Below are 19,366 nucleotides of genomic sequence, written 5' to 3' on the forward strand. Positions count from 1 at the left end.
CTGGTATGAGGAAGAGGTGATAGTTGAGAGGGCAAGTGCAAAAGCATGCAACTGCTGAGAAGGTATCACTGAAGGTTTATCTGAGGGGATGAGTGTGCAGATCTGTGAGTCGTTACTGATCGCCGCTCCTCAAAATACCACCCAGCTGGAGTTTTGCTTAGCAAAAGAGTTTCATTTTGTTTTTCATGGAGTCCATCTCAGCTAAATCGACTTTAATAATTACAAGGTTATTTAAAATCCCTGCCAAGTCAGAAGACAAAGATTTTAAATACATTTTAATTTGTAAATGTTTGGTATTTCTATAGATAGAATTTTGCTAATGAAAGTAGTTTTGAAATATACTGTACTTAATTCAGGCTGATAGATTTTTCTTAAGTAATTTAGTACAATGGGTTGTGTTTCTGGTAATGCATCCACTAATGCCATCCAGGTGTTTTCCCACCTGGCTTCAAAATACATAACTGAGTCTCTTCAGACTGGGATCCAAATCTTTATATTCAAACTAAAAGGATTCAACAGCATTGCTCTAGTTTTTACTTGTTTTAAGGGAAATAAAGTAGCAGTCATTTTACCCTTCTCCATCCTTCCCCTCGTGTGTACACACACATTCTTAGGCTTTTTTTTCTGTAATTATCTTTCTCTCCTCTTGCTCTGCTCCCACAAATTGTATCTTAGCATTATCTTTGTATTACAACCATGCTGGAATATTTCTTGTTATATTAGTAAAAACAATTAATAATTAGATATGCCACTAAGATAATAAGAGGGAAAATAGTTAATATGTCAGGATGTCTGTATCCCATTAGAATTGGAATTTTTTTTCTGTTCAATTTGGCTTGCATTCAACATCCTCTGATTTTGGAAGAATAAGCAACTTGAGAATATTGCTACGCTTATGAATAAAGCCATGCTGTAGGCTGCACATGAATAAGTCCAGGCAGTCATTTTTATTGTCTTCAAAGAGCATTTTTATTCTGTGCCCACAAATGTTCTTGGTAATCTATGAAAGAGGCCTCTGAGTTAACAAGTGAAAGTGGGCATCTTTCTCACCCCTTGCCTTGGCAGAAGGACATAGTCAGCATTCATCAGCAGTCACAATGAACTCATGTAAAGGCTTGTCTACAAACAGATGTTTTTCCAGTTGGATCTTTGATTGGCCCACTTCTACTTGTGCAGTATGACATGAACTTTAATTATACAGTCAAATGCTACTTTTCCACCGAGCATCTGCCTCATTCAGCGCGCAAGATGGATGAGAGTGTGCATTGAATCGCGTCGGGCAATAAGGGAGATTGCTACTGGTTAGGGGTATCTCAGCTTGGTAAGAGGAGGACACCACTGCAGTTTAATGAGCTTTCTTACCACCTTTAATCTTTCAAGCCATGCAGACAAATAGGCAGTTAGCTACCTCATAGTTTTATTCATAGCCACAGGAATTTAGGAACAGGAGCAAACACTGATTGAAGGCATGGTCTATCTAACCCTAACACTGTCCTGGCTCAGACAGCGGTCAAAGTGGATGCATAGGAGAAAGTTTTAAGAACAAGACAATAGTACATGCAAGTGTTCCCCTAAACTGCCATGCTTTTGTCGCTCGGGGATTTTCTGATCTGTAGGGATCTTTAATGTAAATATTAAACAGCTGATTTCTCTTCACCAGCATTCCATTAAGCCCTTTAAAAGGAAGGGCTTTTGCCATACGCTGCCTTCTGTGCCAAGGCTCGTGACTCGCCTCCCTCTGCTCGCCTTAAGCCTGCCGTGTGCTGGCTTTCTGTGAATGGTTGGTCCCTGTCCATTCTCATCATGCAACTCATGCACATGTCTCATATTCTTTCAAAACAGAAGGATGTTGAGCAGAAGCCAGAGGATGTGTACCCAGAGTCCCAGAGAGCTGGTAGCATGCCCAGGAGGCAGGCAGCCTTCACTTCTGCTGTTATCCATGATGGCTTGGCCTGCCCGCCTGTGCAGTTGTCAGATACAGGCATACCCTGTGGCGCTTCTGCTTCTGTGGCTCTTGGGAAAAAAAAAGACTGTTGATGGTTGAAACAGAAGATTTTAGGAAGTGTGTGAGTGTTCTTTTGGCCAAGTTGAGGGTCACTGTAGACAACAGGATTTTCTCTCTGATGCAGCCGCAGAATTTCTGTGTGATGCTGAGCTGGTCCAATAGACGAGACTTTTCCGAGATGGCCATTAATTATGCATTTGAAATCATGGGGTTTTATTTGCAGAAGAACTCACAGCTGCAGTTGATGTCATTGAGAGCTGTACTTTGTACATGCAAAGTGCTACTTAATGCCAAATTCCCTGAAAAATCAGCCCCTTCATGTCTCGTATCGGTCACTGCAATTGACAGATGCTTTTGACCTGAATTTCTATGGGTTCTGTTTCCCTCTTTGTAAAGGAGGACTGATACCACCCTGCCTCATCGGAGTGTTACATTTCTAAATTCTCAGGCACAACCACAAAAAGCATTACTGTGCACTGCTCTCAAATAGTAACTATGTAATTCAAAGAGGGTTTCCATCCCTTGTGAGGTATGAGGTCAACATCTCAACAACGATGACAAAACTGGGTACAGCACAAGTATCTACCCATTCCACTGCCATTAGCCGTTCTGGGCACTGCTCCCACAAAAAAAAAATTAATAACCAACAACAACAAATACTGATCATGTAAGAGACAGCTGTTGTTGTTTACTGGAGGCCAAATTTGTATTGCCCAAGTAGCCTTTGTTCTGGCACCTCCTGTTTTTCCTGTATTCTTGCAGCACTTGTCAGTGTGTTTGTTTAGACAGTATGTTTAAGAGATCAGGTCAACCTGAACTGATTTGCACTTTGAAATTCTGGTAAAGTATTTTTATTTGCATTTTATCTTCCAGAAAATACTTGCAACAACAAACGTCTGGACCTTGTCTTCATCATTGACAGTTCTCGCAGTGTACGTCCTTATGACTTTGAAAAAGTGAAGGAGTTCATTTTAACCATCTTGCAGTTTCTGGACATCAGTCCTGATGCCACTCGAGTAGGTCTGATTCAGTATGGCAGCACAGTCAAACATGAGTTCTCTCTGAAGACATTCAGAAGGAAGCAGGATATTGAAAGAGCAGTGAAAAGGATGATGCACCTGGCAACTGGCACCATGACTGGACTGGCTATTCAGTACGCAGTGAACATTGCATTTTCAGAGTCAGAAGGAGCTCGACCTCTGAAGCAGAATGTGCCCCGAATTATCATGATAGTGACAGATGGGAGACCTCAGGATCCAGTGGCGGAGATTGCTGCTAAAGCTCGTAACTCGGGTATCCTGATTTTTGCCATTGGAGTGGGAAGAGTAGATATGAACACGCTGAAGTCCATTGGGAGTGAACCACATGAAGAGCATGTGTTCCTGGTTGCTAATTTCAGTCAGATTGAAACACTGACCTCTGCCTTCCAGACTAAACTTTGTGGTAAGATTTTTGTATAGAGATTTGAATGCATAGATGAAAGTAAAACAGAGAACAAAATATGCAGGATAATTAAACTTTTTTTTTACATGGAACTTTCTTTGTTAGAATATGTACATTGAAAAAGGGAAGACTAGCCAAACAACATTCAGAACAGCAGTCATACATATGTGGAAAAACTAATTCTACTGCTAAGTGCCATAAAATGTGATCTAATTCCTAGTGGTCATAAGCAGTGAGGCAAACACACATATCATGATTTTCCTAGGCCTTGTGTAATAGCAATAAATTTACAACCCTCTGCTATTTGAATATTAGATAAGTTGTTTCATCTACTGATTTAGATGTGATCTCCCTTAGTACTGAAACTTAAAATTGATAAACAGTCTTGGTTATTAAAAAAATTCTGTGGTGTTCATGTATTTCTCTTCCAAAGCTTACATATTAATTATATGCAAACAATTATCTCTGTGCATGCCTTGTGACTGGAAGTGAGACACAGAAACATGGTATTGTTTTTATTCCATTCATTTTAAATACAGAAACTTAGGAAAAGCCATTACAGTTATATTTATTCATACAATAAAATAAATATTATTTTAATAGGTATTAATTTACACAGAGAAATCACTTCCATCTGTGATTCTCTGATAAGAAATTACATTTTACAAGTATCATGGCATACATAATTCTTTTTATTCCAATCTGTGTACTTCATATAATTTTCTTTTTTAGTTTTTCCTGAGGTAAATATGAAAGATTTTCTTACAGATTTGGCATTAAGCTGAGGCATTTTCAACAGAGTTCAGAAAAAGACTGCATGGTGAGATTCAGTTCTCACTCATCTCTAGGGATGCTTTTGCCAGAAAAGAACTGGGGCTTATTGTCAGGATAGTCTGGGGAATTTTCCTTACTTGGTCTTTTCCAAAATTGTTTCAAACAGCAACAGGGCTCCAGCTGAACTGTATCAGCGCAAAACACCATCAGACATTCATCAGATAATAGATTTTTTCCTGTTTCTTCCTTGCCATATTATTAGCTGGCGTAGTAAGATACATTTGCAAATCAATAAAGAGTAAACTAAACATGGACTGAGAGTTTAAATGGAGTGAACAGCAAATGCTTCAAAACTTTGTCTTGCTGGATTTTTTTTTATTGCATTTTAGAAACAAATCCTGTATAAATACCACTTACTCATTTTTTTTTTTCTGGCTAGGCAATGTCCAGTAAATGTTTTAGAGTTTTGTAGCTCACTTTTAATCCAGATACATGTGATCCTCAATAAAACCATCCTCCCTGCAGATGGAGGAATATGGAGGTGACAAGGATTGCTGCTGCCTCCTTTTCTCAGGGAATGTCTCCACAACATTTGCTGTGTCAGGAACTGAAGGTGAGATCCAAAAACACACTTAGAAACTCAGGCCCATATGCATCAGAGAATTTAAACTGTTAGATTCTTATGGATTTCAACTTAAGGGACTAAAGTGCTGATAGGGTCCTTAATGTTTTATTGAGTCTGGGCTGTGAAGCAGTGTTCAGCATGCTGCATTTCAAGAGAGCGATGTAAGCATTTCGTAGCCTCTGCTTCCTAGAGCATCTACATTGTTTCTGGGAAATACAATTAATTTTTTTAAATTCCTCCTCAGTGTGGACATAGAGGCAATATCATTGTAGCCAAGTTGAATATCTGAGCGCTTTGTTTCTTTGCTAGAGAAATTCAAGGCACCGCTCTGGTCAAGTCTCGTGGCGTGCAGTCTGGTGGGCTTCATGCTGTGGGAAAAGGCCTTGGCACCTGAGCTGCTGTTATGTCTGTGAGAATGTGCCTTCATGGTTCCTGTGAAGATGAGAGAAGAACCTGGCCAAGTGATGAAGCTTTGTGGGGAAAAGAAAAAATACACTGAATTAACTGCTGTTTACTCATGGATGACAGAGATTACCCAGTGCCTAGCAGCTATATTCTCAGAAGAATCTGTGTAAACTGGCTGTGCTCCGTCCCCTGCTAAGTCAGACTTACCCTAAAGTTGCTGCCTCTGGCTGCTAAAGATTGATTTGGAGGTGTCAGAAACAGCAGTTGAAGCCAGGGGATCCCAGGGGCCTCATTTTATTACCAGCCAGCAAGGTAAAAGAGGAGCAAAGAGTATCCTGAGAAATCAAAGGCATGAGGAGTGAGACAAGAATTGAAAACTCAGAAGAAGAGAAACAGAAATGAGGACAGAATCCAGAAAGGGAGGTGGAGATTGGATAGAAGAAGAGTGAGAAAGGCAGAAGTTGAGATGGAGCACTCGGGAGCAAATAAAGTCTTTATTATCTCCTGTAAAGTGGATAGTGGTGGTGTCATCCCCATTTTACATTGGAGGAACAGAGGCACAGAAACAGGGCTAAGGCTATCAAGATCACCCACTAACTTTAAATATTTGATTCAGTGCAATCCCTGGTCTGATTTTCTGGGACATGTAGCATTTTTAGAGTAATATAACATACCATTCAGCTCTACAGCCTTCACTTGCAGATGAGAGCACCCTGCATGCTTGCAAATCCAGGTTCAGGTGTCTCTAGCTGAACACACACAGTGTGAAGGTTGATGCTTGCTTGAACATACTACTGGCTTGCCCGAAATCACATAAGGACCTTGTGACGCAGACAGAGGTAAAATCTAATTCCCAAGGCTCGCATTCAAATTCCTTAACTATGAGATCACCCTTTTTTGTTACTTCGGTCCCTGGCTGTGTCCACCAAACACCTGCAACAAATGAGGTTGCAGGAATCATGCAGTCGGCCTCCTTCACCACAGAAATCTGACTGATGTCCAGAGTACCACTGATTCTTTGACATCTGGACCCCAAAGACACTTTGGAAAAAAATTTATGTGATAGTATATCTGAAGATTAGTAACAGATGGTAACAATATATTCTTACAAGGGACTGAGTTACTGGGATGCCTAAAATTGGATGCTTTCTTTTTGTTCATTTTTTAGTACTCTGTTTTGTAACCTTATGTTCTTTTGATATGGGAGCACTGACTGTTTTTGGAGTAATGTTCTATAGATCCACATTCTATAGCATTCGTATATGGTTAGATTTTCTGACACTTAAACTACTGAAATGAGTAGTATATTTTTCACTTATCATGTTTGAAAGTGCTTCTTTGGTCATAATAAGCTGATGTTGAAAGCTAGTGAAATATAGCCAGGAGGAAAATTCTGTTTAGAAAATATCAGAGGTCATAAACTTCATTTTCAGAATGACAGAAAGATGAAAAGTCCAAGCAGATCTGTATTTGTATAAATAAAAGTACTTGAGAAGTTTTATTACAGCAAAAAATTATGAGATCCAAAAAGCTGATTAAGAAATTTGGGAATTGTGGTGGTTTGTATATTAGTAATAAATGCATAACTCTGATAATCATTCCAAAGACCAGATAAATAGCATGTATCTCAAAACCACGTTTTTTTTTTTCCACAAGCACCACACATACCACATCTTAAGTTATTTATCAGGCTTCTGTTGTGGCTGCTAGAAGAAGGTTATTGTTAATATCTATTCCCTAAATTTTGAGCTTTGTCAGCCTAGCACAATAAGGAGCACATAAATCCCTAGTGGTTGTTGAGCAATACAGATTATTTTCCGCATAATGTTCTCTGAGAAGTAATTGACCTATATATTATAGAAGTCACATACAAGCAATGCTCCAGTGGAAAGAAAACATCAAGGAGATTTTTTAATTCCTGAATACTGATCTGGAGAAAATTCAGCGATGAATTTGACAGAATGGGTCCACTATTCTTTTTCTTTCTTACTGTCTCAGTCTGTTGTGTTTTACTACTTACTATTAGAGACATAAAATACAAACAGATTAAAAGTAGAGTCAGAAAGACTTGTAGTGCATAGTGTAGCTCGGCTCAGCTCCCAAGTACTGAACCTCAGAGATGCATGACCTCAATGTTGTCATGTGTTGCTTGTGTGTTCCTCAACATTGATAACCAAGAAAGCAAGATTCTTCATCAAATTGTTTTCTAGTAATTCTTCTTTAGTATTGTACTGTGTGGTGATTTTCTTCATTCAAGAAATTGAATGTTCTCTAGAACGGTTTGTACTTAAATTCCACTTATTTTCTAAATTTGAATGTAGTAGATTAGTTTCATTGTCTTCTTGGGACCACTAAGTAATTATTGTTTCCAGATACTCTATTGTGTTTTTTTATTTTTTTTTATATTTCCATTCCACATGTAATTTCATGTCCAAAAACATGCCACTGATGTCAACCAGACAGAAAACACCTAAATTCCTACTTTTTTTTTTAGGAATAAATCTGTAGTACTTTTTTGTTAAGGATTATTTTACAATATTACAGGCTTAAGCTTCCATTTTTGTCTTTGCTGTCAACACTTAATTTGAAATTTCTAAATTACTTCAGTAAAATTTTCTACACCTTTTTTTTTTAAGTTGTGGCCACAAATAAGTAAGACCAACAGTTAATAACCATTTTCTTTTTTTTTTCTTTCAGTGCCCCATATGTGCAGTACAGTTGAACATCACTGTGATCACTTCTGCATAAACACTCCTGGCTCCTATGTATGCAGATGTAAACAAGGATACATTCTCAATGCTGACCAGAAGACTTGCAGCAGTATGTTATCTTTCTTAACTTTTCTGCTTCGTGCTCCCAAAAAGTGCTTAACATCACATACTCTTTCTGTTGAGCTTATAAAGAAGGACTGAGCTCACTATATAATTAATGGTAATAATCGAAAGAGTCTGAAAAGGTGAAGCTGTAATTCTTTTTCTTTTTTTTTATGTAAATGAAGTTCTCTTAAAACTTTCTGAAATACATCAAGCTCATTTTTATACACAGCTCTGCAGAGGTACAGTGTAACTACATAAAATTGCATTTGAATTTTATAGGTGTAATAACTTAAACAATGAAGCAAGAATCAAAGAAAGAACTACTTTATCATCTCACGTGAAGTGAATCCAACTACTTTAGTAACTTCTCTAGGTAGCAACCAGTACTAAATAGTACAGAGAGGTGCAATGAACCCCATACTAGAGAACTGTGAAATAACTTGCCATTTTGGAAAGCTCTTCCTATTTGCTACTTGAAGCATAAGGGTTTGCAACCATTCAAAGAATAGTTTCAAAAATCTTGCTTATGCTTTATTTTCCTACTTTAAAAGGATTGACCTTTTTTCAGTTTTAAGTAATTGGCTTTGTAGTTTATAATAACAAACTGTACTTCACTTTAATTGTGATCTTTGTAAGCAGCATTTCTTTTTGTCCATTTTAACTTACTTCCTCATAATTAACAGCAGACTACATTAGATGGGTATGCCAAATTTATTTCTGTATCCACCATTATTTTACAGAAGTTATGTAATACTATTTTTAATTACTTGTGGAAAATGTACTTGCTAAAAATACAGTTTCTTATCCCGTGACAGTGCATGGATTCAAGTGACATTTACCAAACTGATTTTAGCCAGAAGAAAAATTTTGGAAAACGTCTCTTCAAAAAGCTGGAGGAGACAGTCATGGTGAGAGCATAGGATGTACGCCTCACAACTGATAATTTAAAATTAAGGTGAAGGATGCAGGCTGGAATCCTATCCTTGTGTTTGAACTCACACATGTTCCACATCTCAGGAGAGTGCTGTAAAACAATCAGGTAGCTTGGGATGAGAGGGTTCTTAGTCTCTCTTGCTTAGTGTTGTATTTTATATCAAATACTGAGCACTGAAACAGCAAGAGTGTATCAGTACCTGAGGTGACTCTGCTGCTTGGGGATTAGTGTCCTTACATGCGCAGTGAAACACACAGGTTCAGTCAGAGCGTCAGTATATAGGAATGGGAACAAAAGAGTGTCGGCACCGGAGTGATTTGGGCATTCTCGCTGCTGCATGGAAGTGTCTTCAGACCCTTTGGGCTACAGTAGGAAACTGCTTTTGGGCTGTTCACCTCCTATGCTGTTGAGCTGTGGGATGAGTTACTTTTAGGAATCTCTGTTTTCTAGTCCTCACCAGCATCCTTCACCAAATGTAGACATTTGTCATATGCATGTCTGTGAATTGTAGGGGAATGTTTTGTGTTAAGTGGAACAAATGTAACACTTTATTTGTGTTTTTGTTTCCTCCAGAAGATGAAAAAAAAAAAAATCAATCCAATCTGGAATATTTCCTAATTATTATTTGGTTTAGCAGCTGAGCCAAGACAAGAATAGTGACAAGAACAATTTTTCACACAGGCTATTTTCTCAGCTTCCGCATATTTGCTATAGCTCTTCGGAAAGAGAGAGGTCAGAATTCCAAATGATGGCTCCAGCTATGTAATCACATTTCAATAATGTTCTCTAACCTATTCTTTTCATTGTGTCCTTCTTAAAATGCTTCTCATTTAAAACTTTTTTATCCTTTAAACTTTTCTTTTAAACTCTCCTCATACTATTAATTTTCTTAAAGAATTTTTAAGAAAAAATTATTTTGCTTTCAGTTTTCTGTAAATTATGTGAAATTCAAAGTTTCTCTCTTTTTGTAATTTCCTCTCACACATTTTCCTCATCCTCAGCCCAATATAAGTTTTGACAATTTAAACTTTTCTTGTGAGTTATTTTTAAAAAAATTAATTACAAGTATAAAAAATTCTTTCTTTATTGTGTCTTCTTTTTTATTGTGTTACATTTCCATAGTTTTTATCAGCCAGTAGTTCACCTTTTGGGCACTGCAGTGCTTCAAATTACAGATTAATTTCCAGTAGAGTTTTGGAATTGTAGTAGTAGTAGTTTTCCTCCTGGTGACTCATGCACAGTAGCCCTCAGTATGTTCCCCTTCTGCCATTTTTTTAAGCCCATTGCTGCATTGCTTTACTTTTTTTTTTACCTATGACTCAGTGTGGTATTGGTTTTTCCCACTTACCTGTCACACATGTTTTGCTTGACTGTGTACTTGCTTTGATCATCAATCGGATGATACTAGATTGCAGTTCGCTAAATAGGAAAGGAGAAATTAGTAATTCAGTGTGTTTGTAGCCTACTTCTATTGGACTTTTTCCTACATCACCAAACCATAAACTAATTTTAGCAATTAGCACTGGAAATCTGATATTGAGAGCCATCAAACTGGCCTTAAATATGGCTAGGATGGTGCAAATCAAGAGAAGTAACAGAGTTCATGAGGAAAGAGGACCAAGCCTGGACAAGCTGGACGGCTTATGTCTGGAGGTCAGGGGAAGCATGGTGATAGAAAAACCCGTGTTCTGTGACCATTTCAGTTACCTTCATTGGCTGCTGAGTGTCCACAACTGCACAGAGATAACATGTTCCTCAGCTGACCTCTAAATAAAATAAATCTTCACCATGGTTATGTTTAGTGCAATCAACATAAACCAGATGTATTTAAGGTTTGGATGTATGTCAGCTCTTTCATGAGCAAGTAGTTTCCTTACAGATATATTTTAACACTTTAAGTTCTTAAAAGCCGTTAACCAAATGGCTTCAATCAGCAAAGAATTGACAACTTTGCTTCGGGCTGAAAAAGGGTGCATTTCTCTTTTGAATAGATGGTAGTTTTGTTCCTTGATACATTTCATTATAACATTATTTCTGGAAAAAAAAAATTTCCTTGCATTGAAGGAAAACAATCTACTGTATTGGTGATTTGTTGCTTTCCACTTGAAAAAAAAAAAAAAAACCAAAATCCCAACTCGACTATCTTCCAGAACAAAACTAGGGAAAAAAAAAGTTGTTATGTTTAACTTGAAATAGTCTTACATTTATTTCTTTAGGATGGTTTTGCATCCATGCAAAGGATGCTCCTTTCACGTACTCTGGTCTAACTTTTCTAGAGAAGAGTGGATGTGTCAGATAATGGCTGTTCTTTAGTCACTACACTGTATTTGTTTGTTTAACAATCTCTTCTGTTCTTCTCTAGAGATACTAAAATCTTACATTAATACACAATATAGTACAAAAGAGGAAATATAGCTGAAACAAGCTGGGAAATTATCTATTTATGAGTGTTTATACTGGAACAAGAGAGCTGGATGAATGTTTATGCTGTTCATCATGCCACTTGATATGAAGCAGACAGCTATAAAAGAAAATTCGTATTTTCTTGGCTAGTTTCCTTAAATATGTTCCAAAATCCTTTTTTTTTGTAGTTGTAAGTGATCATTTATGTGTTGAGCAGTCTTTGGGCCTGATCCTGAGCAACACAAACTACTCTCCTTTCCAGCGATTTCACCGGGGAGACTTGGGGTTCTCAGAAAGCTTTAGTCTGTTGAAAAGAAAGCCCGATGTGCTTCATTCAGTCAGGTGCTGAACTGACTTTGTTTGTTGTAGTAATTTTTCTAATGATATCTTTTGCTTGGCAGGGGTAAATTGCTATGGTATTTTGCACAAAACTGAAAAATTATAAAACTCAGAAATGAAATATCCCTAAGTCTTTGGTGTTGTGTTTTCCTTTTCTTTCCCTTTCCAACCTCATTATCATTTATCTGGGAGGTTTATGTAAAAAAGGAAAAAAAGAGAGAAATAAACCAAATTTTTTTTCTTTTTTTTTTTTTTTTTTTAAAAAAACCCTGAAGAATACCCTTCAAACTTTTCAGAGAAACATACAGTCAAGCAACTCTGCTAGGCATCATTGGCCCATCAATGGTTGTTGCTTTCAGCTGAAGGAATGAGCTCCTCAGCTTTGAGTGATCGTTCCTGCTGACGTAAGAGTTTCACTGTTTGATGGAACATTGGCATGATTTCTCCTAAAATTAGCTCATCTCTAAAGAGCTGTTCATAGCTTCCTGAAATTTATTTTTGATATAGTCTACCCATGCATTATAGAAGGTCAAAGGTTTTCATATTCGTGCAATTATGTTTTGTAGCTCAGGACCTTTGTGCTGTGGAGAACCATGCCTGTGAGCAGATTTGTGTGAACACACCTGGGTCTTACGTCTGTCAGTGTTATGAAGGGTATGAGCTTGATGCAAATGGAAAGAATTGTGTCGGTGAGTATGAGTTTAGCAATTCACATTTATCTCTTGACACAAACCAAAGGGAAATTCAGTGTAAACTGACATCTAGTTTAGCCATAGACAATGATGGGAAGCTGCCTTCTCCTGTATGAGTGGTAGATAAGGAAGAGTACATATTAGCATGTTCATAGGCCTTTACTAATAATGAATGGTGACTTGGGAAAATTGCACCAACTAATTTCACACAGAAAGTAACATTGCTGTTTTGAAACAACACACCAGATATTTTATTCTAGATCCATGTAGGTGGCCAGCAATGTACTGGCATGATTTATATGGCCATTAAAAAACAAACAAAGCCAGACAAACTCAGTAGCTCCTCTTCAGACAGAAGTTATATATGGAATAACTTGAAAGTGGACAATTTCTTGCCATTTCTCACTTGGTTTTATGGTCATGCCAGGAGAGATTTCAAACTCTTTTTGGGAAGATGACTTGAAGGAAAGTTTAGCCCTTCTTAAGAACCCATCCACTACGTGCCTTTAATTTTCACTATGGGCAGTAAAGAAGCAAACATCAGCTCTAAGCATTACAACTCAAAAAAGTGAATGTGGAAACACAGTATAATAATTTTTTTTAAACACAAAACATACTTCACTTTCTATTACCATGTAAGTATCTCACTCTTGTTCCCCGTTTATACACAGTAAATACTTTTAGGATAATCTTTTTGACTAGCCTGTTAGTCTTCTCATAATCTTTGCATCCCATCCTACATTTTGGGAAAATAGTGTCTTCTGGTATCCACCACAAAAAAATTTTAGTGAGTCCGTAGAAAAAAATCACCTTATTTATTAGGTATTCTCTTCAAGCAAGCACTTAAAAGCATGCTTATTTGCAAACACATGCTGCAATCCCATGGAAGTGAATCCAAGTGAATCCTTGGCCCCAAATCTGCCACAGGCCACCACAATGCTTTTGTCCAACAGCTGTTTCTTGTAATTTTAAACAACTCTAACATAATACAATCTGTCTCTTATTACCTTCACAGAGCTATTACCTTGCAGGATAATTCTATTTTGAGATGCAAAATAGATGACAGTTTATGGAACAGAACCTTCTGCATGTAGTTTCACATGGGACACACGAATGAGGTTTTGAGGTTTTGAAGACCTAGAATAACATTTGCAGTTTTGAAGAATACTCTGTACTTACTCTTCAGAAATGTTTCCCTTACTTGTAGCTTCATGATCTCAGTATAGGAGTGTTTAAATTTCTCAACATAATTTATCCTCAGCATAATTTGGCCACTAATATACCTTTTTAAGAATCTGCTTTATGAAGTTAAATTATTTTGAAAATGCAGCTAATAATGGCTATTTAGGCAAGAAGGCCTGTTAGATGTTCTGGTCCAAAACACTCCACAGAACTTAATCCAATTACTTTAGCTAATCCTCATGATCTTTACCTGTATTAGGATAAAGCATGTATTTCTCTGCTATTGATTTGACTATATCCTGAGGCAGAAAATTCATGACTTCTGTTGGTAGGTTCTTTCATTCTCAATTCTTTCCTACCATGTATTCTGATCCGAAATACTAATGCTTGATTGTCATGATTGATACTTTTTTTTCTCTCTATTAAGTTGAAGTGTCCTTTACAGCCCAGAATATTCTTACCAGGAAGGTAGCTACCATAGCTTCATAGGGACAAAAATAAATTTTGATGAAATCCTCTGTATGTCAAACCTAATATTATCCTGTATAATAAGTACAAAGTCTGGGTTTTTTATTAAAAGCTTCAAAATATTTCTGTGCCATTTATTCAATGTCTTACAGTGGCACTTGTTTTTTGCCTGTTAATAATTTCTCTGCCAAGTCTGAAGAGAGGTACTTAGAGGTGTGATACATCTTTAACTTTTTTTTTTCTACCTCTTCACTGACTCTCTTTGGCTTGGAGAGATACGGGACTATTATGAGCTCTATTCATGACATGTGAAGCTTTCATATTCTCAATTATTTTCATTTATTTTCAAAATACAGTTCATGCATGGGGTCACTATGGTATCTTGCCTTTTATAGCTCTTTTTCCTCTCCACTTGATTTCTGTTCATTTATACCTAGTTTAGCAAAACCCATGAACTTATGCCATTCATACCCCTGCAATAATTAGCAGTATTAATTGTGATTTTAAAGCACAATATTAGCACTTCTGTTTTTCAGTTTTCTTTTGCATTTATTTGACCATTTAACGTTCTCATTTCTTACTGATACATCAGTGGTTCAGTGTATATTAATTGTGTTTTACCCATGCAGAACTTAGCCTCTCTACATTTCCTGAACAGGAAATTATTGTCTGGGTAGTTTGTGGTTTTGATGCTAATTTGTCTGCAAATCCTATTAGCTTTCAGTTTCCAGAATCTGGGTTTTCAGATTTGAACAATTTGAGATTTTTGAGGAATATGCTACTACAAAGAATGTGCAGCTTCTGCAGATAGGATCACCAATGAATAATTATCCTTGCTGGAAAATCTTGTAAAGGAGACTATTTATAGTACTGAATTAGTTGTGATAAATCTCAGCTTTCGTTAGTCTTAAGCTAGTTAACCATTCCTTTCTGTGAAGTATTTGTTATCAAATGAGAAGGACCAGAAGAAAGATCTTGATGTACATATATACCAGAGAGCACTGAGTACAATGACAATTTTGCGAAAAGCAGTGACTTCATTAAGGTTACTCTCTCCTCTTCATCCAGAGAATGGAGAGAGATTTTCGGTTAGGACATACACATCACAGTTCCCTCAAAGAGCCAAAGGTTTCTCTCTAAGCTATCTAAGACTTCTAAAATTCTAACTCCAGCAACGGAGTGAGAAAGCGCAGAAAACTAATTTCACAGGCAGGTTTGTTAAGTTCTTTTTCTCCTTTCTGATGGGCTAATTTCTCTGGTTAAGGATCAAAGGCAATACTAATTGCTTTATTAACACATATGTCAGCCAGTTACCTGAATGGCAATAATTAAATAAATCTCACAACCAGCAGCTCACAGTATCCATTCAAAGTGACCACTGAATGGCCAACCACTCTGAGTGTTTGCAACACACAGTTCATTAACAAACTTGTAGACCAAACAATATTTGAAACTGCCTGTTCAATTACAGGTAGAGCTGTCAGAGCATTATCACTTTGCCTTTTTAATTAGCTTTTCATGTTAACTGCCCTCCTTTCACATGAACAAAATCCTGTCAGTTAAAGTTTGGTGGTAATGAGCCATTCTTTCTCCATCATGCTTCAGGACATTCAGTCTCTCCACCTTCTTGATGTTGCGGGACATGCTGTCCTGTCTTTCCTGGCGCTGGTGCTAGACTGTCTCAGTATTGCTGCAGCTGTTGGGCTTGGGACCTCTTCTCCTGGCAGTGGTTTGGCTGCTGACACCTCTCTCCAGACCTGGCACTAGATTTTTTTGGCTGCTTTCTAGGTTCTTACAAGTCTTCCATGAGTCTGCTGTACTCTTCTCTCACATTCTTTTTCATCCTCCTTCTGCCTTTTCTTATTCTGTCACCTTTTCTTCCTACCCTTTTCTTCTACCCTTCTCCTTAACTTACTTCGTTCTCCTAAGCCTGAATAACCTAGGTAAACATGATAGGAGTAAAACAGCAATACAAGAGAAAGGTGATCCGTGCTGTCCACAGTTCAGAGAGGGTAATGTAAGCACCCAGAGTGCAGAACTGGTGACTGGAAGTAAGAGATGCCTCTCATCACTTACCAGCTAATTCCCGGCAAGAAAAAAAAGAGTGAAATAAACATGGGGAGACAACAATTGAATTAATTGCATGCTCACTAAAAGGTTATTAATTCACCCTTTAGAAAAGTTTCATATTGAAATAGGAGGGGGCTGACATTAACAACAGTGAGACCTCTAAGTGTTCATGTTCTAATGTATATCTCATGACTTAGTACAGAAATATGAAAGTAGTAAAACTTCTAAAAATACGAAAATATTATTCTGCTTTGCTGTTATACAAAGTTTGTCAATTTTCTGCATACCAACTAAAGGATTACAGTACTTCAATATAAGAAATATAGATTTATAATTTTTTTCAGTCTTTTCAGGAAGATTTAACTCCATGGACAACTTACCTACTTGCTGACTGGAATGCTGTTGACAAATTTCCCACTTAAGCAAGTGCCACCAAAATGAAACATGAAGCTAAAAGTGAAATGAATTTGTAGGTCAATTACTAGTGTCAGTCTGCAAGGCTAAACCTGCCTGGAATTAGGGCAATTTGTATACAAAAACTATTGAAAAAAGGAACTAACACTTATCTCCAAAAGCAACTGTCAAGAGAATGTTCTCACTTCTTAACTGTGTTAGTGGAAAGGCATTATTTAAATTGATATGCTCATTATTCTTGCAGGCCAACAGACATGCTTCTGTGAGTAAGACATCTCCAGAATGCTGCAAATGGAAAAAAGCAAGCATGGAAAAATTAGTTAGTTATTTCATTGGATTTTTTTCCTTTCTGTCCACAGTATATTAGCAGCTGCATAGCTATAAGAAGGAACTGTTCCTCCCTCAAGAGACTGTAATCTGAAAGCGCTTAGGGTCCTAGTTGCTCAGATGTTGATAATAAAGCATTCTAGCACCTGTTCAGTTGTCTCTCAAACAACAAGGCTGGTCAAAGGGCTAGAAGGAGTGCCCTATGAGGAGCGGCTAGGGATTCTGGGCCTGTCTGGTTTGGAGAAAAGGAGGCTAAGGGGCAACCTCATTGCTCTCTACAGCTTCCTGAGAAGCAGGAAGCAGAGAGGGAGGTGCTGATCTCTTCTCTCTGGTATCCAGCGATAGGACTTGTGAAAATGGTTCAAAGCTGCACCAGAGGAGGTTTAGACTGGACATTAGGAAGCATTTCTTTACCAAGAGGGTGGTCAAACACTGGAACAGGCTTCCTAGAGAGGTGGTTGATGCCCCAAGCCTGTCAGGGTTTAAGAGACATTTGGACAATGCCCTTAATAACATGCTTTAACTTTTGGTCAGCCCTGAAGTGGTCAGGCAGTTGGACTAGATGATCATTGTAGGTCCCTTACAACTGAAATATTCTATTCTGTTTTACTGTATTCTGTTCTGAACTTTATAATCTTTAGTTGGGCAGTTCCAGGTATTGTGGTAGAAATGCAGTTCATTAGGGTTTAAACGCAGAAGAGGAAACGACTTTATGGAGTGATCCATATGGGCTGTTTCCCAGGTATGATGCTAGATAGAAAAAAAAATTATATATTCTTTGGCCTACTTGTTTCTTAATAAGTCTTTTAAAACACTTCAGGAAAACACCACATGTGGTTAGCATTAATTTAAGAGGAAAGCTGACTAATTGTATGACACATTATATCCTTGAAATATATATTCAGTAAACCCATTTTTATATGAAGCTCTTCAATCTGGAAACAGGAAGGCGCTTGCCAGGAAAATGGTCTCACATAGCAGCCAGTAGTCTAATGTGACTTGATTCAATACAAATATTCTGAAGGGTTAAAAGAAGCTCTTTCAAATGGATTATCCACTTTCCTGACTAGATGACCTTCACTAAATATCTTAGCATACCTGAGTATACACATGATTTGCAAAGGCAGGGCTATTGAAGAAGGAACTGATTTCATTAAAACAAATTACTGCCTCTAAAAGCAATTCGGAAGGCTCAGCAGTATAAAGTGATGAAAAAATTACTCAGTTGGCAAAGAAGTGGAACGTGTCTCGTTAAATATCTGTGTGAAGCTGAGCACATTGCTGTCTTCTGCAGAAAGAATCAGGTAAACTTGCTTAATGTAGGCCTGGCAGCTCTTTGGGGACACAACACCTGCTTTGTGACTTATCTTTAATTTCTTGTAAGATTTTCTTTGTGAAGAAACAGCTTAACCTGCAAAGAAATAAAAAAAAAAAACATTTAACTTCTTTAGCAATTTTGAATGGGCTTGACTGAGTAAACTCTAAAGTATTGCCCTATTACCATTTAGAGGTCTATCCCGTAAATATGGGTTTGTGTAATAAATTACTGGAATTACGAAATAAGTGACTGGACTAGCTGTGATATTTTATTTCTCTAATACAAAAGGCGTTATATAAGCAAAATATCAGTGGTGAATATCAGCCTGAAGCTTTCAGGCTTCATAGCTGCAGCTGCTTTGTACAGGATGAATCTGCATCACATTAGAGGGAATGAATGTACTGTGACAGTCCTCCATGTAGAAAGTGTTGCCATGGGTCTTCTGTATACTCAAGCTATGGGAACAGCTCTTGAGAACTAATACGGCTGGGAGGGAACTAAGGAAAAGTAGAGCACTTCCAGGACTGGGACTGGAGAGACAGAAGACAGAACTAAATCAAAAAAACTTTGCTACGCCCTGGTCTGCAGTGTGAACATCTGGACAGAGTTACTGACTGAGGCATGGTTTCCAGATCTGAGAAAACATGTTGAGAAGGCTCCTGACAATCTGAGAGCTGACGAATGTTCAAAGGGTAGGAGAAATTATCCAAAACTCGTATCAAATCTGATTTACAAACTGGTATTGAAAGTGCACTTCTTTTTGCAGAAAGGCACTTCAGGACGGAAATTATGTCAACTTTTTGGATTTTTATAGCTACTGTGTGGGACTAGTACCATAATATCTATGCATAATAGTTCTAGTTTTGTTTTTCTAATTGTACATGTTGGTCTTGTTCTTTTTCAGTTGTAGACTACTGTGCTTTGGATAACCAAGGTTGCCAGCATGAATGTGTTAACACTGAGGACTCCTATTACTGTAGATGCCACCCAGGGTTCATTTTAAATCCAGACAAAAGAACTTGCAGAAGTAAGTTGTGATAAGGTTTAATTATGAACAGTTTGTACTACTTCTATCTTCCAGTTCTCAGCAGTAATGCTCTCACTGGTCCTGGGAACACTCAATAATGTGTCAGGTATAGAAAATGTTGGAG

General features: G+C 37.6%; 1 protein-coding gene across 3 annotated transcripts in view; it reads left to right on the forward strand.

Annotated features, from left to right (window-relative positions):
• MATN2 (matrilin 2) overlaps window positions 1-19,366 on the forward strand; it is a 71,057-nt gene that overhangs the window by 20,461 nt on the left and 31,230 nt on the right. For all 3 annotated transcript variants that reach the window (XM_086741069.1, XM_086741070.1, XM_086741071.1), the window contains exons 3-6: window positions 2,879-3,448; window positions 7,950-8,072; window positions 12,311-12,433; window positions 19,120-19,242. In XM_086741069.1, coding sequence (XP_086597195.1) covers window positions 2,879-3,448; window positions 7,950-8,072; window positions 12,311-12,433; window positions 19,120-19,242 — 939 coding nt within the window. The remainder of the gene's footprint in view (window positions 1-2,878; window positions 3,449-7,949; window positions 8,073-12,310; window positions 12,434-19,119; window positions 19,243-19,366) is intronic.

Source organism: Chlamydotis macqueenii, chromosome 2, assembly GCF_036417535.1.
Source record: "Chlamydotis macqueenii isolate bChlMac1 chromosome 2, bChlMac1.mat, whole genome shotgun sequence".
In the NCBI taxonomy this organism is placed as follows: Eukaryota; Metazoa; Chordata; class Aves; order Otidiformes; family Otididae; genus Chlamydotis; species Chlamydotis macqueenii.